This window comes from Haliotis rufescens, unplaced genomic scaffold (assembly GCF_023055435.1).
Source record: "Haliotis rufescens isolate VD_foot unplaced genomic scaffold, xgHalRufe1.0.p SCAF_1, whole genome shotgun sequence".
Lineage (NCBI taxonomy): Eukaryota > Metazoa > Mollusca > Gastropoda > Lepetellida > Haliotidae > Haliotis > Haliotis rufescens.
In genome coordinates, this window is record NW_025963779.1 from 30,383,630 (window position 1) to 30,410,334 (window position 26,705).

Consider the following 26,705-nt stretch of genomic DNA (forward strand, 5'->3'; position numbering starts at 1 on the left):
GCTGACTCAATCCAATATATAAATCAACATTCCCACCACCAAAATATCAGAATACTACCAAGCCAGTCCCTTATGAAAAGAACTCAACAAGTTGCTGCAAAAATCACAATCACATAACAAAATTTAGCCTTTATATTGGATCAATATGTCATCCAAACAGGACTCATCAATACTTATTCAAACTGTTTTGCCTTATCACACGAAACAACACTTAACAATTGTCTCTTTCAATAACCATAGCTGAGCTGGTCCACGCCGACTTGGCCAACTGAGTCCCACTTGAAATAGACAGTGTGGATGAGCATGGTAGGTTACTGCGACAGGAAGGTGAGTAGCCATCAGACCCTTGTGTACCTGTCAGCAACAGATGGCTACAGCCCACCCTCCCCAACACCACTCACACTGGCGAGATCACAGCACCCCCTCCCCCCTCCCAACACCACGCACACTGGAGATCAATAGCAAACAACTAACGACTGGCCAATATTGAAATATATCTCCCAGCTGTTGCATATGACGTATAGTCTGAAAGCTCCAAGTGCACATAACAACAAGTATGATTAATGTGGTGTTTTGTTTGTAAAGGGCAATGGAGGTATATGGCATCTACAATGAATGCTGACTTGGTGCAGACATGAGCTTGTTAGCATTCTCTGGATGAATGTTGATCATGAGAAATGTTTCTGCATTCATCACCAACAGAGACAGGGTATTAGGAAGATTTCAAATTACATCTAAAAGATCATTGAGACTGTTACTAATAAGGAGGGATGGTGTTGGGTAATGACAGGGATAGGTGGTGGTTTTGGAGAGATGTGGAATAGCAGATTTGGGAGGGATAGCATTTGGAGAGAAAGGGGTGGGTGAGGTGAGGTGAAATGGGGTTTAACGTCGCGTCCAAGATTATTGCACTTATATAGCGATGTGCATGCACGTGTGTGTGTTTGTGTGTCTGCTTGTACTAGTCCGGATTGATGCCGATTTATAGTGCTAGCTCACTGAGATACCATGCCGCAGTTTAACATGAATACCCCACTCAGACACTGTATACTGACTCCGAGCCGACCAGTCCTTGTTTTAGCCCCTTAATGCCGAGCGCCAGACAGGGTAACAACAAGTACCATCTTTGGTATGACGCGGCCGGGGATCGAACTCCGGACCTTCCGCTCTCCAGGCAGACGCTCTACCACTAGACCACGGAGGCGGTCAGAAAGGGGTGGGGCAAAATAGGGTTGTTACTGTTGGTAGGAAGATATAGGGTGGGGAGATATAGGGTGAGGAGAGGCTGTGATGGGTGGGGATATAGGGGTGGGGAGAGATTGGGATGGGTGGGGAGATATAGGGTGGGGATATTGGGTGGAGATATGGGTCGGGGAGATATAGGGTGGGGAGAGGCTGTGATGGGTGGGGATATAGGGGTGGGGAGAGATTGGGATGGGTGGGGAGATATAGGGTGGGGATATTGGGTGGAGATATGGGGTGGGGAGATATTGGGATGGGTGGGGATATAGGGGAGGGGAGAGATTGAGATGGGTGGGGATATATAGGGTCGGGATATTGGGTGGAGATATGGGCTGGGGAGATATAGGGTGGGGCGAGATTGGGATGGGTGGGGACATAGGGGAGGGGAGAAATTGAGATGGTGGGGAGATATAGGTTGGGGAGAGATTTGGATGGGTGGCGATAAGGAGAGATAAAGTTAGTGAGTGAGTATGGTTTTGCGCTGCTTTTAGCAATATATTCCAACAACATCCCAGTGGTTGACACCGGAAACTGGCTTCACTCATTGTACACAAGTGGGAAATCGAACTCAGGTGGGGAAATAGGGTTGGGGGGATATACGGTGGGGATATAGGGTGGGCAGATATAGGGTGGGCAGATATAGAGTGGGGATATAGGCTGGGCAGATATAGGGTGGGCAGATATAGGGTGGGCAGATATAGAGTGGGGATATAGGCTGGGCAGATATAGGGTGGGCAGATATAGGGTGGGCAGATATAGAGTGGGGATATAGGGTGGGCAGATATAGGGTGGGCAGATATAGAGTGGGGAGATATTGGGTGGGGATATATAGGGTGGGGAGAGATTGGGATAAGGGGAGGACATAGGGATGGTGAGAAATAGCGTAGGGAGATATATGTAGGGAGATATAGTGATGTGGAGAGATATCCTTTCGGTGTACTTAACTCGCGTTGTATTGAGTCATGGTAGAATGGATATAAACATACTGTGTTTTCAATGTAGAGCTAGGTAACCTGTAGATTTAACTGCGCTAATTTTATCATTTGAAACCTCACACTGCACGTTTGGTCCCAAATTCAATTTAGCGCGGTCAAATCTACAGGTAACCTAGCTCTACATTGAAAACACAGTATGTTTATCTCCTCATTAAAGGGTCAGTCATACATAATGTATATGTGTATGGGCGGCCATTCGGTCAAAAAATACAAAGTTGAAAAAAAGGACAAAAGTACGCAATTAAGGTCAAATATTACAAATAAAGAACTAAATGTTACAATAAAGGTCAAAATACAATATTAATAGTCAAATGTTACGAAAAGACGTCATAAGAAAAGAAAGAACAATGTGTACGAAAGAATGTCAGTGAGCACGAAAGGACGTTTTCAACAAAGAACGTCAGTGAGCACGAAAGGACGTTTTCAATAAAGAACGTCAGTGAACGCGAAAGGATGTTGACAATAAAGAACGCCAGATGGCGCTGCAATTTGTAAAACATTCCGAGTTTAATCGGCTTGTTCCGCCGTGTATAGTATATGATAACTGCATGCCAAGGTGCACAATGTACTACGTCATTCCTCGTGCACTCACCGTCTGACGTCACACATATATATACATGTATTTATAATGTATAATGTACACATTGTGTATAAATATGTTGCGTTAAGCTTTGTCGCCGCTTAAGGGCCTTGTCATAAATACAGTATACTGTGTAATCCAACATCTGCATAACATTGGTACATGTATTTTGTATACAACCTTCAAAAAACACTCTTAACGCTAAACTAGGATTCATCTACAGTGATCCAATAACTGTTTATGCTTGGTGCAACACGAGGGTGCTATGATGCTGAGTTTTGTTTCAGATGCACATTTTCATCTGAAAAGTGAACATTGTGCGAGAGTTTGTTTTATTTAACAGCTTTTCGGAAACTGTGTGCAAACAAAATGCTGCCTAATATCTGAACAACAAATAAATATACCAAATGGATTTGTATGCATATGTATAACTTACAAATTCGTAAGGAAAAATAGCTCGCCATAAATAAAGAAAATCGAGTTTCATCTATGACGCCAGCGTTCGTTTTCAAACCATATTTATTTCGGTTGTTTACATCCACATTTATATGTGTGACGTCAGACGGTGAGTGCACGAGGAATGACATAATACATTGAGCACCTCGGCATGCAGTTATCATATACACGGCAGAACAAGCCAATTAAACTCGGAATGTTTTACAAATTGCAGCGCCATCTGGCGTTCTTTATTGTCAACGTCCTTTCGTGCTCACTGAGGTTCTTTATTGAAAACGTCCTTTCGTGCTCACTGACGTTCTTTATTGAAAACGTCCTTTCGTGCTCACTGACGTTCTTTATTGAAAACGTCCTTTCGTGCTCACTGACGTTCTTTCGTACACATTGTTCTTTCTTTTCTTATGACATCTTTTCGTAACATTTGACAATTAATATTGTATTTTGACCTTTAGTACTAGTAGTAACATTTAGTTCTTTATTCGTAATATTTGACCTTAATTGCGTACTTTTGTCCCTTTTTTCAACTTTGTATTTTTTGACCCAATGGCCGTCCATATATGTGTTCAAAGATTAAAATATTCAAACCTGAGCTGCCACAACCAGTTTGTGTGGTTAAAACCCTGCCCTGACATAAAGATCAAGTGTGGTTAAAATGGTGACATAAACAGCTGGTGTGGTTAAAATCCTGCCCTGATATAAAAATCAGGTGTGGTTCATACCTTGACATGTACTACCTATGTACCTGTTCCATCTACCAGATCTGTGAGCTTAAGTCCAACCCCTAGTTAGTAAGTTTCCCGAAGGTAACCATCAGTAGATGAATGTCATTCAATAACCATACAGCAACCCCTTACACACAACATAAATACACTGTACTGATACCTGTGACTTCTGAGGCCCGTTGACTTCCTGCAGGAAGCCCTGATTAAAAAAGTCACATTCGGGGTCACTGTCGTGTTCACCTGTCCCTCCAGCCGCCCCTTCGTCATCAACATCTTCCAACTCCCACGACCTGCCATCATTCGAAGACATTGTTTGGTCAACACTAAACTCAGTTGCTTGTTTTTCAATACGAATCCGCCAGAGTTCCTGCAGAAACAATGGCAAGACGTCCAGGAATGTGCGCTCTTCTTTTGACTTGTGTTTTAAACTGACGCAATGACTGACCACCTCGGCTGAGTCACTTGTCACAGACGCATCCCTGTCTTCATCAGTTTCACAGTTTGACTTGTCACTTTCTGCAACAAACTTATCTATCAAACTTCCCATCTTGTTGCTAGGATACCAGTTTGGGTTAGAATTTGTTGTAAAAATGACTTTGTTATTCCTGTAGTGTTTAATTGTGGGTCATCGAACGATCTGTTCTTTCACATACGTAGTAGATATTAATAAGCACACAGGTAGTAGATATCATATGTTTGTTGGAACTCACACATATGTCTCTGTGCCAGGTATCACAGGTGTTATCCAGCGTGATAGTGCTGACTCTTCCCTTGATGAACATTATGTTGTCACTAGCCACACCTATGTGTGTTCATAGAAAAGACACATGTAGTCATTTCTGGGTTACTAAACGCTGAAGAATGCTGACATCATGTCTGCCTGTCTCTACAGGAACTCACTTTGGAGGGATTATATCAGATTATATGGCAGATGGCAGTCAATACTTTAAGTTGCATTTGGTTTTCAGTAGTTCTAACCATGTGCTGTAAACTTCCCCATGAAGTGTTGTGCCAATGGTTCTGCAGCAACCACTAATACCTTCCACATACTCTGCTGTCTACACCGCCTTGATATAACACTGTGTCACCCCCATATTGTGATGTCAACACATTCTTTAACAGTGTCCAAAATTTTTTGTAAATAAATATTGTGATGCTCTTTGTTCTGCTGTTAACACAATTACCCATTTTTCTGCTTTCAACACAGTAGCCCAATGTCCTGCTGTCAACACAGTTGCAAAATGTCCTGATGTCAACACAGTTGCCCAATGTTCTCCTGTCAACACTGTTGCCCAATGTTCTCCTGTCAACACAGTTGCCCAATGTCCTGCTGTCAACACTGGTGCCCAATGACCTGCTGTCAACACTGGTGCCCAATGACCTGCTGTCAACACTGGTGCCCAATGACCTGCTGTCAACACTGGTGCCCAATGTCCTGCTTTCAACACCGGTGCCCAATGTCCTGCTGTCAACACTGGTGCCCAATGACCTGCTGTCAACACTGGTGCCCAGTGTTCTGCTGTCAACACTGGTGCCCAATGTCCTACTGTCAACACTGGTGACCAATGTCCTGATGTCAACACAGTTGCCCAATGTCCTGATGTCAACACAGTTGCCCAATGTTCTCCTGTCAACACAGTTGCCCAATGTTCTCCTGTCAACACAGTTGCCCAGTGTTCTCCTGTCAACTCTGTTGCCCAATGTTCTCCTGTCAACACAGTTGCCCAATGTCCTGCTGTCAACACAGTTGCCCAATGTCCTGCTGTCAACACTGGTGCCCAATGACCTGCTGTCAACACTGGTGCCCAATGTTCTGCTGTCAACACTGGTGCCCAATGACCTGCTGTCAACACTGGTGCCCAATGTCCTGCTGTCAACACTGGTGCCCAATGCTCTCTTGTCAACACAGTTACCCAATGTTCTCCTGTCAACAGCTGCCCAATCTCCTGCTGTCAACAGTTGCCCAATCTCCTGCTGTCAACAGTTGCCCAATGTCCTGCTGTCAACAGTTGCCCAATGTTCTCCTGTCAACACAGTTGCCCTATGCTCTGCTGTCAACACTGGTGCCCAAAGTTCTTCTGTCAACACAGTTACCTAATGTTCTTCTGCCAACACAGGTGCTCAATGTTCTTCTGTCAACACAGTTGCCCAATGTTCTGTCAACACAGTTGCCCTATGCTCTGCTGTCAACACAGTTGCCCAATGTTCTTCTGTCAACACAGTTACCTAATGTTCTTCTGTCAACACAGTTACCCAATATTCTGCCAATCCTTTGTCCCCCAATGTCCTGCCGTCAATGCTGTGTCATCACATCTTCTGCTGTCGACACTCCACTTTCCCTATGTTTGTGTGATCCAGGTCACACAGGTGACAACATAGGTATATTGATTATGACTCTCAGTACTATTCAGCTGACAGATCCATTATGATCCAGGAGGGTTACATGGCCTCAATAGATAACACGTTTCAATCTGTATTTGAAAACTTCAATAGTCATGTAACATTCATACATCCAGTCCGGCAAGAGACCGATTCCCTCAAATTGATACCCAACTGGGACAGTACAGAAATCATTACCACCTTTGTGTGTCTCGACAAACAAGGAAATTGAACATATGTATTTCTGGCCAGCTGTTTGCCGACAGCCGGTTTTAATTATTTTTCACGCCTGATGACTTCGGTGGATATTACCCTAGCTTCAGCTTACGTATGTGTCCATCAATTTAGTGTTACATCCTCATCTTTATTGAAGATAAATAGCTCTCCATACATGAAGTACTCTGATACATTTTCTGTATTTGTCACATCTAATTATTTTGGTGACATTTCCAATTACCCATGCATGATTTATGATGACATTCATTGATTTGTCATCATGACCCGCCTTCTAGTTTATTTCCTATTGTGTACATTAGATATGATAGGACAGGTGCCTCGTCACACCAGGATGGAAGAGTAACCATAACTATTCATCAAACATTAATGAGTTACAAGAACGTCTATACAAGAAAACAGCAAGATGGGTGAGAGAGTATTAGTAATATTAATACATGAACTGCAGTTATTTGTAAACAAACCGTAAACCAAACAAACCATTTATGGAAGTAAAAGTAACACAGACGTAAAATGATCTTCACCACAAAAATTTTCCCCTGAGACCATCACTTGACAACAGGACTTGTATTTATGTCAGGCAGCATCACGAAGGACAATACTGAATAGCCCACGTGAGTGCTTACAGATAGAGTGTTATTAAGTCCGTGACAGACAAATTATCATCCCTTGCAAAACTCACCAATTCAGTATTTTGTAGAGTTCAGATTAAGTCAGTGTGTCATATTGTTCAGATCGTGTTCAATAAAATCAGAATTTCAGATCAAGTCAATATTTCCTAGAGTTCAAATCAAATCAGAACAGAGGTTTAATTTGGTTTGTTGTTTTATGCCGCACTCAGCAATATTCCAGCTATATGAGGGCTGTCTGTAAATAATCCGAGCCTGGACAAGACAATTCAGTGATTGACATCATGAACATCGATCCACACAATTGGGATTGATGACATGCATCAACCAAGTCAGCGAGCCTCAGTCGTCACGTGATATATTGTTTAATGACAAGTAGTCCCGTTAGTCGCCTTTTACTACAAGCATAGTCACCTTTTACGGCAAGCATGGGTTGCTGAAGACCTATTCTAACTCCCGAAATTGGAATCAGAATAGAGATCAAATCAGTATCCCATAGAGTTCAGATCAAATCAGCCTTCCATAGAGTTCAGATTAAATCAGTAGCCCATAGAGTTCCGATAAAATCAGTCTTGGACTGTTCTCCAAGATGACTGCTGAGTCTGTTCTCCTAGATGGCTGCTGAGACTGTCCTCCAAGATAACTGCTTAGACTGTACTCCTAGCTGACTGCTGAGACTGTCCTCCAAGATAACTGCTTAGACTGTTCTCCAAGATGACTGCTAAGACTGTTCTCCTAGATAACTCCTGAGACTGTTCTCCTAGATAACTGCTGAGACTGTTCTCCAAGATAACTTCTGAGACTGTTCTCCAAGATAACTGCTTAGACTGTTCTCCAAGATGACTGCTAAGACTGTTCTCCAAGATAACTGCCGAGACTGTTCTCCAAGATGACTGCTGAGACTGTTCTCCAAGATGACTGCTGAGACTGTTCTCCAAGATAACTGCTGAGACTGTTCTCCAAGATGACTGCTAAGACTGTTCTCCAAGATGACTGCTGAGACTGTTCTCCAAGACGACTGCTGAGACTGTTCTCCAAGATAACTCCTGAGACTGTTCTCCAAGATACCTCCTGAGACTGTTCTCCAAGATAACTGCCGAGACTGTTTTCCTAGATGACTGCTGAGACTGTTCTCGAAGATAACTGCTGAGACTGTTCTCCAAGATGACTGCTGAGACTGTTCTCCTAGATGACTGCTGAGACTGTTTTGCATGATGACTGATAAGGCCGTTCTCAAAGATGACTGTTGAGGCAGACTGAATCACTGTCTCATCATGACAATAACATGCTCTGAGGCATGAAAATGATATATGCAGAAATTCTGCAAACAGAAGGGTTTCTGTGACATGGAGAACTACAATTATGTTTGAGTGAACATATTTAACCAAGACCCTGCTATGCCCACCATTTAAACGTAAAATGTATGATGGAGGTAGCAGAACAAAAGAAATTCATGTAGGTAACGATTAACAGTACACAAAATGGGGAGGACAATGGCAAAATGAGCAGTGAATAAATCAAACTAACCTGATTAAATCAAACTAACCTGATTAAAACAAACTAACCTGATTAAAACAAACTAACCTGATTAAATCAAACTAACCTGATTAAATCAAACTAACCTGAATAAATCAAACTAACCTGATAAAATCAAACTAACCTGATTAAATCAAACTAACCTGGTTAAATCATACTAACCTGATTAAATCAACTAACCGGGTGCCTTTAGTATATAAGAAACAATACAGAACATGGTCTAAACAATTAGATTAACATTACACAAAATGGGGAGGACAATGGCAAAATGAGCAGTGAATAAATCAAACTATCCCAAATAAATCAAACTAACCTGATTAAATCAAACTAACCTGATTAAATCAAACTAACCTGAACAAATCAAACTAACCTGAACAAATCAAACTAACCTGAATAAATCAAACTAACCTGAATAAATCAAACTAACCTGAATAAATCAAACTAACCTGAATATATCAATTATCCTGATTAAATCAAACTAACCTGATTAAATCAAACTAACCTGATGCCCTTAGTATATTAGTAACAATACAGAATATGGTCTAAACAATTAGATAACAGGTTTCACACAAGCAATGAGAAGGGGAGATAATTAGGAACGTTCAGCTTCACATGGTTTAAAGTAAGTTTGAAATGTAGTCTCACGAGACTCATGCATTGAGATGACGTATGAGGATCCAAATACAAAAATGTGACACATATGTGTACACAACATACACACAGACTGTATACTACTTGGAAAATGTCAAGCATGATTTCATGCACGCCGTTTAACCACATTGTGCTAGTAAATGTCAGATGATTTACAGGAGCAGCCTAACATTGGCAGCCATGTGGGGCTTGTTAGTCAATCCAGAAACTTCAATGTTCAGAGAACAGTGAGAGAAACTTCAAACTTCACAGAACAGGAAGGAGAAATGGCAGTGTTCGCACATCAGGGAGGCAAAATTTCAATGTTCACACATCTGGGAAGAAGGAACTTTAATTGGGAACACACAGGGAGGAAAGAACTTTATTGTTCACACACAGGGAGGAAGGCACTTTAATTGTGCACACACAGGGAGGAAGGCACTTTAATTGTGCACACACAGGGAGGAAGGCACTTTAATTGTGCACACACAGGGAGGAACTTTAATTGTGCACACACAGGTAGGAAGGCACTTTAATTGTGCACACACAGGGAGGAACTTTAATTGTGCACACACAGGGAGGAAGGCACTTTAATTGTGCACACACAGGGAGGAAGGCACTTTAATTGTGCACACACAGGGAGGAACTTTAATTGTGCACACACAGGTAGGAAGGCACTTTAATTGTGCAAACACAGGGAGGAAGGCACTTTAATTGTGCACACACAGGGAGGAAGGCACTTTAATTGTTCACATAATAGTGAGGAAGGAACCTTTATTGTGCACACACAGGGAGGAAGGAATTTTAATGGCGACAGCATGGGGGGGTAGTCCCTGTTACAAACACATGTTCAGTAAGTCTAACTAATAAGGGAAATCAATACTCCTCTGTAAAGAAACACATTGTTTGCAAGAAGCTGTGTGCAGATGAAATTGATTGTCCCACCAGCCACCTGCTAACAGGCTAACATCAATGGCTGAAGCCAGTACTTGAGAGCTTATTGATTCCTCGTTGTCACTTTCCCCATACAGGATGTTGTCTCCACATAGTACAGGAGAAAAGGATGATCTAGTTAACAGTAAAAGTATACTCCCGAAACAAATTAAAGTCAGATGACACTCACCGCCACCAAAATCTGAATTACTGACACATCTCACAGATAATGAATCTGAGGAATCTGTCACACATACATTATTTTCAAAAACCTATCATTGTTTCATTAAACAATATTTAAAACAATCAATCAAAGAGCACTAATTTGTTCACAACAATCAGGGAGTCCTTTCATCGTGACATCCAGTTGGGCTTATTAACCAATCAGAGTCCTCCTTTATAACATTCATAAAATCTTATCAATGTTCTGATATAAGATGGTACAGTTCTGATGTAAGTGATATCGCTCAATGGTACAGTTCTGATGTAAGTGATATCGCTCAATGGTAGTGTTCTGATGTAAGTGATAGTAGTATGGTTGAGTTCTGATGTAAGTTATATATGTAGAATGGTCGAGTTCTGATATAAGAGATATCACTCAGAAGTACGGTAGAGTTCTGATCTTTGTAATATCACTCAATGGTAGAGTTCTGATATAAGTGCTATCAGTGGTATGGTAGAGTTCTGATGTAAGTGCTATCAGTAGTATGGTAGAGTTCTGATGTAAGTGCTATCAGTAGTATGGTAGAGTTCTGATGTAAGTGCTATCAGTAGTATGGTAGAGTTCTGATGTAAGTGCTATCAGTAGTATGGTAGAGTTCTCATGTAAGTGCTATCAGTAGTATGGTAGAGTTCTGATGTAAGTGCTATCAGTAGTATGGTAGAGTTCTGATGTAAGTGCTATCAGTAGTATGGTAGAGTTCTGATGTAAGTGATATCACTCAAAGGTTTGGTTCTGATAAACGTTCAAGCAACAAAACCATTTCTATTATCATAAGAAATATCTGCCAAAAGCAAAGTCAATTTGTCTAAGACTCCACGTGCACACATGCACTCGCACGCACATGCACTCACGCACGCACCCATATGTTTGGTGCATCATGGAATATTAGGAACATCTCCATCATAGGTAATGTAGCACAGAAGTGAATAAGGACAGAAGCATCCCAGCTGACTACACTGACTAACCTCAGTGAGTTGGGTGATGACTCCATCATAGGCCTTGAGCCACAGAACCTGAGCTGTTGATGGCATTTCTTGACTTGTGTTGTTGAATGTTCCTTCGTAGGAATCATTGCAGTAATCCTGGGTGCTCTGGCGACTCACGTTGGAAGATGACACTCTGCTGTTGACAGGGCTGAAAAGACATGTCAGCACAATGTGAGGACAAGGTCCTGTAGGCTATTGCAGAAGCCATTACAATACTGTAGATTATTGTAGAGGCCATAACAACACAGTAGACTATTGTAGAGGCCATAACAACACAGTGGACTATTGTAGAGGCCATAACAACACAGTAGACTATTGTAGAGGCCATAACAACAGAGTAGACTATTGTAGGGGCCATAACAACACAGCAGACTATTGTAGATGCCATAACAACACAAAAGACTATTGTAGAGGTCATAACAACACAGCAGACTATTGTAGAGGCCATAACAACAGAGTAGACTATTGTAGAGGCCATAACAACACAATAGACTATTGTAGAGGCCTTCATAACAACACAATAGACTATTGTAGAGGCCATAACAACACAGTAGACTATTGTAGAGGCCATAACAACACAATAGACTATTGTAGAGGCCTTCATAACAACACAGTAGACTATTGTAGAGGCCATAACAAAACAGTAGACTATTGTAGAGGCCAGAACAACACAGTAGACTATTGTAGAGGCCATAACAACACAATAGACTATTGTAGAGGCCAGAACAACACAGTAGACTATTGTAGAGGCCTTCATAACAACACAGTAGACTATTGTAGAGGCCAGAACAACACAGTAGACTATTGTAGGGGCCATATCAACACAGCAGACTATTGTAGAGGCCAGAACAACACAATAGACTATTGTAGAGACCATAACAACACAGCAGACTATTGTAGAGGCCTTCATAACAACACAATAGACTATTGTAGAGGCCATAACAACACAGTAGACTATTGTAGAGGCCATAACAACACAATAGACTATTGTAGAGGCCTTCATAACAACACAATAGACTATTGTAGAGGCCATAACAAAACAGTAGACTATTGTAGAGGCCATAACAACACAGTAGACTATTGTAGAGGCCAAAACAACACAATAGACTATTGTAGAGGCCAGAACAAAACAGTAGACTATTGTAGAGGCCTTCATAACAACACAGTAGACTATTGTAGAGGCCAGAACAACACAGTAGACTATTGTAGAGGCCATAACAACACAATAGACTATTGTAGAGGCCAGAACAACACAGTAGACTATTGTAGAGGCCTTCATAACAACACAGTAGACTATTGTAGAGGCCATAACAACACAATAGACTATTGTAGAAGCCAGAACAACACAGTAGACTATTGTAGAGGCCAGAACAACACAGTAGACTATTGTAGAGGCCTTCATAACAACACAATAGACTATTGTAGAGGCCAAAACAACATAATAGACTATTGTAGAGGCCAAAACAACAAAGTAGACTATTGTAGAGGCCATAACAACAAAGTAGACTATTGTAGAAGTCATACCAACACAATAGACTATTGTAGAGGCCAAAACAACACAGCAGACTATTGTAGAGGCCTTCATAACAACACAATAGACTATTGTAGAGGCCATAACAACACAGTAGACTATTGTAGAGGCCATAACAACACAATAGACTATTGTAGAGGCCTTCATAACAACACAATAGACTATTGTAGAGGCCTTCATAACAACACAGTAGACTATTGTAGAGGCCAGAACAACACAATAGACTATTGTAGGGGCCTCCATAACAACACAATAGACTATTGTAGAGGCCATAACAACACAGTAGACTATTGTAGATGCCATAACAACAAAGTAGACTATTGTAGAGGCCTTCATAACAACACAGTAGACTTTTGTAGATGCCATAACAACACAGTAGACTATTGTAGAGGCCATAACAGAACCATAGACTATTGAAGAGGCCATAACAACATAAATAGACTTTTGTAGATGCCATAACAACACAGTAGACTTTTGTAGATGCCATAACAACACAGTAGACTATTGTAGAGGCCATAACAACACAATAGACTATTGTAGAGGCCATAACAACACAGTAGACTATTGTAGAGGCCATAACAACACAGTAGACTATTGTAGAGGCCATAACAACACTGTAGACTATTGTAGGGGCCATAACAACACAGTAGACTATTGTATGGGCCATAACAACACAGTAGACTATTGTAGAGGCCCTAACAACACTGTAGACAGTGTATAGGCAATTACAACATACCGTAGGATATTTAGGAGGCCAATACAATACAATGAGGAAAGATCTAGAGGCCATTTCAAGACAGTAGACTACATCATACCGTTGACCATTGTAGGGGTCATTAAAACATACTGCAGGCTATTGAACAGGCCATTACAACATGATGTGGAGTTAGGTGAGAGGAACAATCCTGTGACACATGTGAACTACAAACCACACAGACTACATGGCTAGTGACATTACCCATATCCATCAAGGAATAATTTCTGACCAATGTTTTCAAAAACATGCATTTTCTACTAACCACAGTCCACAGTCACAACAATAACTGCAGGCACTTTTCGCTCCATTCCAAAATGTGGCTACCACAAGTTTTCCATACATATTTCCTGAATCTCAGTGAGAGCAAACTGAGGCCAGATGGAGAACAAATAATTCTCTGGTGCTATTACAATGACCTTTTAACATAATAGTGTACAGATTTATGTGTAATTGCCAGGACTAATGGCAACAGGTTCCGGTCTAACACAAGGCAGTTGATATAAGCTCATAAGATACATCAAGTTATGTAATCTGTTATTCTACATGTCAAGACTTCAATTTGTAACACTGTGTATCTATGTAAGATTTCTATGTATAACACTATGTATCTATGTTAGATTTCTATATATAACACTGTGTATCTATGTTAGATTTCTATATATAACACTGTGTATCTATGTTAGATTTCTATATATAACACTGTGTATCTATGTTAGATTTCTATATATAACACTGTGTATCTATGTTAGATTTCTATTTATAACACTGTGTATCTGTTAGATTTCTATATATAACATTGTGTATCTATGTTAGATTTCTATATATAACACTGTGTATCTATGTTAGATTTCTATATATAACACTGTGTATCTATGTTAGATTTCTATTTATAACACTGTCTCTATGTTAGATTTCTATGTATAACACTGTGTATCTATGTTAGATTTCTATATATAACACTGTGTATCTATGTTAGATTTCTATATATAACACTGTGTATCTATGTTAGATTTCTATATATAACACTGTGTCTCTATGTTAGATTTCTATGTATAACACTGTGTATCTATGTTAGATTTCTATATATAACACTGTGTATCTATGTTAGATTTCTATATATAACACTGTGTATCTATGTTAGATTTCTATGTATAACACTGTGTATCTATGTTATAGTCTGGAAGTTAATTTAAGGTACCGACGTTTACTACAATATCTGAAACAACTCATCAACAACTAGACCTGTTCACCACGGGTAGAACGAGCATTCATTGAAACAGCCATCTGCATAATGCTACCCCTGCGTCACAGGGCCATATGACACAGTTGAACCAATCAACTCAACTCGAAAGGGTGCACGGGATTCACGCACGTTGAGATGCCCAATGCTAACACCTTATCCGTGCGTGCGTGATTCCATCAATGCTAAGACAGTTATGTGAAGTGTGAAGAATCAAGGCCATAGTAAACTTTTTTGACAAGGGGGGGGGGGCCCCGGCTGGGTACAGCACTGAGAATAATACATTTAATGCTTCATAATAAATATGACCTTCATATTGTCTTCAATAATGTCCTTGACATTCTCTTTCATGTGTCCATGATGTTGTCATAGGTATCTACCCTAGAAAATGTTATATTGTCATATATATTGTGTTGATATCAATTGTAAATATTTCTACAGCAGTCTTGCTAAGTTTCCCAATGTGTTCAAAATACACCATTTGTTTACAAATTTGTGCCATTTTGGAATTGTGTTAAAAATGATTAATTCTTTTCATTTCATTTACATATTCATCTTAACAAAGCTGGCATTAAGGAGTACTAGTATTACATTTAATGTTTATGTCAATGTATGCATTATACATGAGCTCAGCAGTATCTGGTAAATGTAAAACTCAAAAAGACATTTTTATGAAACAAAATGTCAACCCTGGGAATTGGTATCAACATAATTAACATCAACTTCAACTGAACTGTGTGTTTCCAAGCTGTCTTTGTTCAGCTGAAAGCTAAATGTCACCAACAGATCAGCCCTCTACTTAACAGAAGTACCACACTGGCGGGGACAATTACACATGAATAACACTAATGACTACAAGCAGCTGGAAATGGCAAATTATATTTGCTTCACATTAGAAATGTTTAATGTAATATGCATTGAATTGAATTTCAAAAGTCACTATGTATTGAACTGAATACCAATAGTCACTGTGTATTGAATCCCAATAGTCACTGTGTTTTGAATCCCAATAGTCACTGTGTTTTGAACTGAATACAAATAGTCACTGTGTATTGAATTGTATCCCAATATTATAGTCACTGTGTATTGAATTGTATCCCAATAGTCACTGTGTATTGAATTGTATCCCAATAGTCACTGTGTATTGAATTGTATCCCAATAGTCACTGTGTATTGAATTGTATCCCAATAGTCACTGTGTATTGAATTGTATCCCAATAGTCACTGAGTATTGAATTGTATCCCAATAGTCACTGTGTATTGAATTGTATCCCAAGTCACTGTGTATTGAATTGTATCCAAATAGTCACTGTGTATTGAATTGTATCACAATAAGTCACTGTGTATTGAATTGTATCCAAATAGTCACTGTGTATTGAATTGTATCCCAATAAGTCACTATGTATTGAATTGTATCCCAATAGTCACTGTGTATTGAATTGTATCCCAATATTATAGTCACTGTGTATTGAATTGTATCCCAATATTATAGTCACTGTGTATTGAATTGTATCCCAATAGTCACATTGTATTGAATTGTATCCTAATACTTAATGTGTATTGAATTGTATCCCAACAGTCACCGTGTATTGAGTTGTATCCTAACAGTCACCGTGTATTGAATTGTATGCCAAAAGTCACTGTGTATTGAATTGTATCCTAATACAGTCAGTGAGTATTGCAATATATTCCCAGCAAAGTACTTAATCTATCACATACAGTCTAATCTGACTGTACTAATCCCTATTACCCATCCACAAGCCAGTGTTCTGGAGTGCAGGTAAAGTGAACCTAAGCTGTAGCAAGATTAGCCATCTCCTGTTTAACCTTAATGTCAAATGATGATCGACTACCGTGTCTCCCTGGAGATTATCAACTGAGATAGTCTGAAGAAAACACCCTATCATTTGTGACATACTGTGAACATTAAAACCATGTGTGCCATTTGGGTATTTGTTTAACACATGGTCTTGCAGAGCGCGAAACATACGTAAGTGCAACCTCCCCTCAGACAGGGCCTTATTACAGTGTGTCACTATGGTCAGTACTTGATTCATCACTGCTATTGGAGAATAAATATACACTGAGAAACAGACACAACTGTAGGCGTGTGTCCATAACACAATCACATGGAGTCCAATAATGTCTGTATACACTGCAGGTAATACAGGTCAAGGTATTGTACTGTGCATGTGTTCGGTGCAAAGTGGGACATCTGGCTGGGGGCTAATGTCTAATCATGTGGTAAATTATTCTAACCTAATCCCAACATCTCACATACCAAACCATAATCTTTGGGCCTCATTTACTAAGCTATAATCTTAGTTCCTCACTTCAATACTAAGATGTAATCCTTGGGCCTCACTTACTAAGCTGTAATCTTAGTGCCTCACTTTAATACTAAGATGTAATCCTTGGGCCTCACTGACTAAGCTGTAATCTTTGGGCCTCACTTACTAAGTTATAATCTTAGGGCCTCACTTCAATACTAAGATGTAATCCTTGGGCCTCACTTACGAAGCTGTAATCTTAGTGCCTCACTTTAATACTAAGATGTAATCCTTGGGCCTCACTGACTAAGCTGTAATCTTAGGGCCTCACTTAATAAGTTATAATCTTAGGGCCTCACTTCAATACTAAGATGTAATCCTTGGGCCTCACTGACTAAGCTATAATCTTAGTGCCTCACTTACTAAGTTATAATCTTAGGGCCTCACTTACTAAGTTATAATCTTAGGGTCTCACTTCAATACTAAGATGTAATCCTTGGGCCTCGCATACTAAGCTGTAATCTTAGTGCCTCACTTACTAAGTTATACTCTTAGGGCCTCACTTTAATACTAAGATGTAATCCTTGGGCCTCACTTACTAGGTAAACCCTAGGTCATCACTTTAATACTAAGATGTAATCATTGGGTCTCACTTACTAGGTAAACCGTAGGTCATCACTTTAGTACTCTGATACATTCCGTGGGTCTTAGTAACAATCACACCGACTCACTCACCGGCTACATACATGGTTTCACTGTAATACTCAGATATATTTTTACATATATATATGTCTCAGTTTAGTACTAACACTAACTAGACTCTCAGTATTACAGAAAGATATCCTTTCCATGGCCAAAACGCATTTATACATAATGATTTTAGGGTTTCAAAATGCTGGTATATTTTTTTCGGGAGAAGGACCAATCCAGGATTAAATGAAATGAAATATGAGTTCACAAATTACCTGATCCTTTTCTTACTGCTGTACCAGACATTCATGAAACATTTACGCAAAATTTGTTCTGTTTAATCCCAAATTGTTTCTCTCTCGAAAAAACATACCAGAAAACCACATTTTCATTATGTGCAAATACGACCAGGTTGTTCTCTCGAGTAAAAATATCCTGGCTGTGCCAAGGATATAATTGTAGGGCCTCATTGTAATATCCAGCTAAAGTCTAGGGCCTCATTGTAATACCCAGCTAAAGTCTAGGGCCTCATTTTAATACCCAGCTAAAGTCTAGGGCCTCATTGTAATACCCAGCTAAAGTCTAGGGCCTCATTGTAATACCAAGCTAAAGTCTAGGGCCTCATTGTAATACACAGCTAAAGTCTAGGGCCTCATTGTAATACCCAGCTAAAGTCTAGGGCCTCATTGTAATACCCAGCTAAAATCAAGGGCCTCATTAATTGTAATACCCAGCTTAAGTCTAGGGCCTCATTGTAATACCCAGCTGAAGTCTAGGGCCTCATTGTAATACCCAGCTCAAGTCTAGGGCCTCATTGTAATACCCAGCTAAAGTCTAGGGCCTCATAATGTAATACCCAGCTAAAGTCTAGGGCCTCATATTAATACCCAGCTGAAGTCTAGGGCCTCATTGTAATACCGAGCTAAAGTCTAGGGCCTCATTGTAATACACAGCTTAAGTCTAGGGCCTCATTGTAATACCCAGCTTAAGTCTAGGGCCTCATAATGTAATACCCAGCTAAAGTCTAGGGCCTCATAATGTAATACCCAGCTTAAGTCTAGGGCCTCATTGTAATACCCAGCTAAAGTCTAGGGCCTCATAATGTAATACCCAGCTAAGTTCTAGGGCCTCATTGTAATACCCAGCTAAAGTCTAGGGCCTCATTGTAATACCCAGCTAAAGTCTAGGGCCTCATTGTAATACCCAGCTAAGGTCTAGGGCCTCATTGTAATACCCAGCTAAAGTCTAGGGCCTCATTGTAATACCCAGCTAAAGTCTAGGGCCTCATTGTAATACCCAGCTCAAGTCTAGGGCCTCATTGTAATACCCAGCTAAAGTCTAGGGCCTCACTACTGACCTGTAATCCTGGGTGCTCTGTCGGCTCATGTTCATGGAAGAGTTACGACTCATGGCTGGGCTGAAAAAGAAGCATGACTGTGTAGAAACTAGGTGACCACAGTCAGAAATATTATCACTGAAGTAGCAGACTGGAAACACAAGTGGGTGTTAGCATAAACAATGATCCCAGCAGTTACAGTACAAAGACACACAGTTTGTCAGATCACAATACTGACAACCTCTACTCCCGATGCTAGTCAGGTCTGGTGTCCAGCATGGGTAAAGGGGACTTGTTTGCCCCAGCTTCCCTGTGGAAAATTAAATATGAGTAGAAACTCACCACTTCTAGTTTCAAAAAGTAAAGAAAATGTGTTCACATTATGCAAATGGCAAGCTTTAATATACTACCTGTGAAGTCTATGAAAAGGTGCACAAAGATAAAAAAGAAGTGAAAAAATATTGGCAAAACGTTTCTCAGACCGCATGTTGTTTAACAAACCCTAGCTCAACTGTTGTAATCTATTCATTTAAGAGTTTAATAAACTACATCAACTTAAGTATTCCCCTCATGAGTGACCATGTAGCCACTCTGAAGAAGATTTCGTTAATACTTCATCTAAATGTGAGAAAAAGGCCCAATAGCAGTTGCACCTATACACACTTTAGTGAAACCTATCAAAGATCATATTCATGGCTAAAGTGGGATAAAAACCCAGTCTCCACTGATGTGTGTGTGTTTGTAGGGGGGGGGGGGGGGGGGAATATTCCAGCTATTTGACGGCAGTCTGTAAATAGTCGAGTCTTGACCAGACAATCCAGTGAATGACATCATGAGCATCGATCAATGCAATTGGGATACGATGAAATGCTTCAACCAAGGATGACCACCCAATCCTGTGAGTCGCCTCTTACGACAAGCATAGTCGCCTCTTACAACAAGCACAGTCGCCTCTTACTACAAGCATCTCATATATATAATACGTAAAGTTTAAAATGTAGAGCTAACTTCACTACCATAATGCCTAAGGACACTGAATGATGGGCGGCTGAAAAGTTCAGAGCCCTATGATGGACTGCGGTCGTGGTGTTGGTTGCCGATTATTTTTGCCAACGATGCATGAGTGACTCGTCCCACTTGTCGGTGTAAAATGTCCTCCAGAGCAGAAACGATGTCATCATCATTTGCATAATGCTTGCCAGTCAGTTCTTTCTTAAAGTTTGAGAAGAGATGGGAATCTGATGGTGCCAAATCTGGTGAATATCGAGGTGTTCAAGCCACAGTCATGCACTACAGCCATGGCAGCAACAGACTTTTGCACAGGTGCATTGTCCACGTTGGACAACACACCTTTAGTGACTATTCCATGAGATTTATCCTTGATATTCTCCCACAGTTGCCTAAGCAGATTAGCATAATATTGGCCATTAATGGTCAGACTTTTCGGGAGGGGGTACACCATCCAGTAGTCAAATGGAAGGCAGGAGATGTAACAGACATTGCCTTCTTTGGAGAAGGAGACGTTAGATGTTTCCACTGCTTGGACTTTTAGTCTCTGGATGATAGTGGTGAACCCAAGACTTATCAATGGTTACAAATCACTCAACATATCACCTGGCTCTGCATAAAAATGATGAAATTCTCATGAGAGGTGATGAACCTGGTGCCAGAAGTCTTGGAACCTAGCGTGCTGAAACCTGTTATACCCAGTTCATTCCTTAGAATGTTGTCAACTCTCTCAGGAGGAATGCCTACTGTATTGTGAGTCATTAATCATTCATAATCATATCATGTATTTTATCAGCATTGTCCTTAGTGGTGGCAGTTGGGGGTCCTCCTGATCTTGGATCATCTTCGAGGTACTCTCTTGCCCTCTCGGTTCGACTTCCCACCTCTGAACGGGGGCAGTGGGGTAGCCTAGTGGTTAAAGCGGTCGCTCGTCATGCCGAGGACCCGAGGTCGATTCCCAACATGGGTACAATGTGTGAAGCCCATTTCTAGTGTCCATGATATTGCTGGAATATTGGTAATCGAGACGTTAACCCACTCACTCACTCCCACCTCTTAACAGTGGCAAAGGAAGGAGCATCAGTCCCTATAGTTGACAACATGTACACATGGATAGCTGTTGAGTTTACCCTTTTAGTTGGAGATACTTGACGACAATGCAGTAGCTACTTCACAGAAAATTCCCAGTCACTTTGATTCCTACAAAATTATGCTGCCTGGTTGCACACTTGGTTCAAATGCAGCCTATATGTATGGTAAGCATTGTACTTAATACATGCAAAGTGTTAAAGGGCAAGTTCACACGGAAATGAACCTATTTTTCTTGTACTTTTTCCACATTAAAAGTGTTAACATAGAAGTGTCATAGACAAAAATATAAAAATATCACAATTAATTAACATATTTTTCGCATTAAAACGATTTATATTTTTCACATTTACCAAGTGTTCTATTTCCACAACAAAAACACCATGGCTTATGCCCCTTGCAATATGACGTCATTGGTGCCAATTGATAAACATTATGACGTCATCCTGCTTTGTTAGAGCCGCTTCACGTGGTGTAGGTCCAGATGTGTGATTCTAGCGTCTCAGATGCCAGCCAGCATAGTGTTATGCTGAGTCACCACTGCGCCGGAGTGTGTCGTAGGCCATGTTGTTTTACCGCAAACTGGTACTTGATATCTTTTGCGTTGAGAATAGACAGGGACCCAGTTGAATTGGCACCAATTACGTCATAATCTAAGGGGGATAACTCAGGCCTGTTTAGCTCGAAAAACGAAGGCCTCATAACGGCATATCATTTTCACACTATTGTGAGCTTCCTACGTTCACTGTGAAAAAAATGAGTGTATATTTTCAAACACAGATACTAATTAATTCTAAAATTGCGTTTTGTTTAGAAAAAGAAAGAAAGTGATTTTTGCGTGTACACTTCCCCTTTAAGCGTGTATGATACATCCTTTGCAGTTAGGCTCAGGGAATTCCAGCCTCCACTCGTACCAGGCACATTCACCCTCACTCATTTATGTATAAGCTCTGAAAGATTTTCTTTCAACAAGTACTTGATTAAGGTGGAGTTTTTATTCAAAAATAAAATTGTTGCTCCTGATGTGTTTTTAAAATAATTCTTTTGTCCAAACACATCATTTTTTTAAATATTCAAGTGAGGCCATTAATGTTTGTGGACACAATGGATCAATAATTACATTTTTTAGCAAATTCTTGAGGCTGAAGGATTTCCATTTTCTAAATGTTAATTTCTTGAAATTGAGACTGCCCTTTTAGGGCAAGCCACAGAGCAGTTTAGAGAAAGAGACAAGTGCTAATAGTGGCTGTCATGGTTATCAAAAGTTTCAATCAACACAGCTGACACATCAGCTGGTAACACCTTGTTCAGTGAAGTATGTTATTTAAGAGTTGTTTATTCCACAATAAAACACTGCAGGGAGAAAAACCCATGAGGTGTGCAGCCCCGAGTGGTATATTCTCAGTGCAGTCTTTCATTGTATGATAAACAACGATTACAAGTTGTTTCCCTCGTATATGTGATATCAACATAATGTACAGCCTCTTTAAGGATGTTGATAAAATGTACAAGCTTGAAAAATATTTACCCTCATTTTAATATTGATGACTCCCTGACTCCCTGACTCCCTCGTAAACATAGGACAAGTACTTTTTATGAATAGGTGGTTAAGATTCTCACAATCCTCATGTCGATTTTTTGTACCTTTTCTCCTAACACTGATTGCCATATCTCTACCACGTTTGGATGCAATCGTTCACCACTGCTTTGATGTGTGTAGCCGAGCCACATCTATGGCGAACAACTTACAAGACACTTTCCTCTCAAAAATACCATCGTCCAATATATGACATAATCAAGTTTCAAGCACTTATTCAAATCTCCAGAAATGATGTCATGACAGAATAATATTGTATCGTGCAATAAACCACGCTTTGTTTTTCATTGTTCTTTGCGATTTATCTGCCTCCTTTGAGCTACCTGTAGTGCCTCCTCAGCCTGCCTATAAATAGAGGGCTTGTACCTGCAGTGTTTGATTGTGGTTGCAGATGCTGAACAACTCGAGCAGTTACTGCTGAACAACAGTTACATGGAAACATGATTTTCTGGGTTTAAGCGACCATTGAGCATCCTTGCCAGTTTTTGATCGCTCAAAGATGGCACAAAGGTCGCAGCCCTGTGTAGAGGTGCCTTAACTTCTTTTGAGCAGTACATCACACCATGCCTGGATGATATGGGAGGAAATCCCAAATTGATACAGGTCTCAGTCACTGGCCAGAGAACCGTCCTGACCTCAATCTCCATGCAGTAACTTGACATAATTTAATACACTTTTTTCATGGTCATTATGAATCGTTTAGGCTTATCAGTACTAAGGTCCTTTATCAGCAATCAGTTTGAACTGTTGAAGTGTATTGAATGATGGAAGAGACATTATCAGGAAGACCAAACACACAGTGTATTGACTGATGGAAGAGACATTATCAAGAAGACCAAACACATAATGTATTGACTGACGGAAGAGACACCATCAGGAAGACCAAACACACAATGTATTGACTGATGGAAGAGACACCATCAGGAAGACCAAACACTCAGTGTATTGACTGATGGAAGAGACATTATCAGGAAGAACAAACACACAGTGTATTGACTGATGGAAGAGACACCATCAGGAAGACCAAACACTCAGTGTATTGACTGATGGAAGAGACATTATCAGGAAGAACAAACACACAGTGTATTGACTGATGGAAGAGACACCATCAGGAAGACCAAACACTCAGTGTATTGACTGATGGAAGAGACACCATCAGGAAGGCCAAACACACAGTGTATTGACTGATGGAAGAGACATCATCAGGAAGACCAAACACTCAGTGTATTGACTGATGGAAGAGACACCATCAGGAAGACCAAACACTCAGTGTATTGACTGATGGAAGAGACATTATCAGGAAGAACAAACACACAGTGTATTGACTGATGGAAGAGACACCATCAGGAAGACCAAACACTCAGTGTATTGACTGATGGAAGAGACACCATCAGGAAGGCCAAACACACAGTGTATTGACTGATGGAAGAGACATCATCAGGAAGACCAAACACTCAGTGTATTGACTGATGGAAGAGACACCATCAGGAAGACCAAACACTCAGTGTATTGACTGATGGAAGAGACACCATCAGGAAGACCAAACACACAGTGTATTGACTGATGGAAGAGACACCATCAGGAAGGCCAAACACACAGTGTATTGACTGATGGAAGAGACATCATCAGGAAGACTAAACACTCAGTGTATTGACTGATGGAAGAGACACCATCAGGAAGAACAAACACACAGTGTATTGACTGATGGAAGAGACACCATCAGGAAGACCAAACACACAGTGTATTGACTGATGGAAGAGACACCATCAGGAAGACCAAACACACAGTGTATTGACTGATGGAAGAGACACAATCAGGAAGACCAAACACACAGTGTATTGACTGATGGAAGAGACACCATCAGGAAGACCAAACACTCAGTGTATTGACTGATGGAAGAGACACCATCAGGAAGGCCAAACACTCAGTGTATTGACTGATGGAAGAGACACCATCAGGAAGACCAAACACACAGTGTATTGACTGATGGAAGAGACACCATCAGGAAGACCAAACACACAGTGTATTGACGGATGGAAGAAACACCATCAGGAAGACCAAACACACAGTGTATTGACTGATGGAAGAGACACCATCAGGAAGACCAAACACACAGTGTATTGACTGATGGAAGAGACACCATCAGGAAGACCAAACACACAGTGTATTGACTGATGGAAGAGACACCATCAGGAAGACCAAACACTCAGTGTATTGACTGATGGAAGAGACACCATCAGGAAGACCAAACACACAGTGTATTGACTGATGGAAGAGACACCATCAGGAAGACCAAACACACAGTGTATTGACTGATGGAAGAGACACCATCAGGAAGAACAAACACACAGTGTATTGACTGATGGAAGAGACACCATCAGGAAGACCAAACACACAGTGTATTGACTGATGGAAGAGACACCATCAGGAAGACCAAACACACAGTGTATTGACTGATGGAAGAGACACCATCAGGAAGAACAAACACACAGTGTATTGACTGATGGAAGAGACATTATCAGGAAGACCAAACATACAGTGTATTCACTGGAAAATTCTTTTCACATCAGGAACATCAAACACAAAACCTTGAAGAACAACAATCTGACAAAATAACAAAACTTAGTGTTGTTTAATGCCACAACCTGTAAATGATTGATGCAGGACAAGGCAAACCAGGGTACTAAAAATCACAATTTTACTCTCTAAAATTTCCACCGTCTAAGCCTACATTATTGCCATTAAGGAAGTTCAGCATAACTAACACTGATCGTCTTTTGATAAAAAATGTAATAAAGACAAGTTAAAACATGCAGAAGAAAAAAGGAGAAAAACAGATGACTGGAGGAAATTTGATATACAAAGAGCCCAATCAATCGAAATGGAGTTTCCAGCTCGTTGTATCACAATTCAATTAGGCTTTCAAAATGGATGGCAACTAATTAAAAGAACAAAGATGTACTACATTTGAGGCAAGTCAGTCTGTGAGATGAACAGTGACCTTTAACTACAACTACTGAAGGAATGTCGTGGTCACCTGAGAAAGCAATAACCTACAAACAAGATGACTACACTGGCTACCTACTGGACACCATAAGTGTGGGCAAGTTCACTCAGATCATACCAGCAAGGAGGCGTGGCATAAGCTGTGTACCCTACTTATGCTGTGACAGCAGTTTACATAAAAGTGCAATCTCATTTAAAGAAGATCCTTGTGCTTGCTACCGTTACAAATACAAGTAGATCTAAAGACCTTCCATTACAAATACAAGTAGATCTAAAGACCTTCCATTACATGTCACATCAGAAGCACCTTTTATCGAACCAATCAGAATGTCGCTATCAAGATCACAAAAGTGAAAGCCCAAATGTGTTTTCTAATCATGCAAACCTAAAAGGCTGACAGTATGCTTTCCAGACGAAAGTCACGGGCTGTACAACTGATCCCGTCAAAATCATTGTCTCCCTCTCGTTTTAATGGGATACACATTTGAAACAAAACAGACATTACATAACCAATGGGAAGTACTGCCATACAATCTTGGCCATCAATTAGACATTCCAGAATTTTCTTTAGTTCAGTTTCCATATTTTGAATCGCGAAGTTTGTGAAAATAGTTCTCAAAGTGTAGTCTAAAAAGG

At 40.4% G+C, this 26,705-nt stretch overlaps 1 protein-coding gene across 3 annotated transcripts in view; it reads right to left on the reverse strand.

Annotated features, from left to right (window-relative positions):
* LOC124123945 (protein unc-13 homolog B-like) overlaps window positions 1-26,705 on the reverse strand; it is a 212,886-nt gene that overhangs the window by 74,945 nt on the left and 111,236 nt on the right. For 2 of the 3 annotated variants that reach the window (XM_048394578.1, XM_048394571.1), the window contains exons 10-11: window positions 19,391-19,450; window positions 11,525-11,693 (exon numbers count right to left, since the gene is read on the reverse strand). In XM_048394578.1, the coding sequence (XP_048250535.1) occupies window positions 11,525-11,693; window positions 19,391-19,450 (229 nt within the window). Of the gene's footprint in view, window positions 1-4,155; window positions 6,579-11,524; window positions 11,694-19,390; window positions 19,451-26,705 lie in introns of those variants that run through there. The other variant, XM_048394596.1, reaches the window with a different exon arrangement.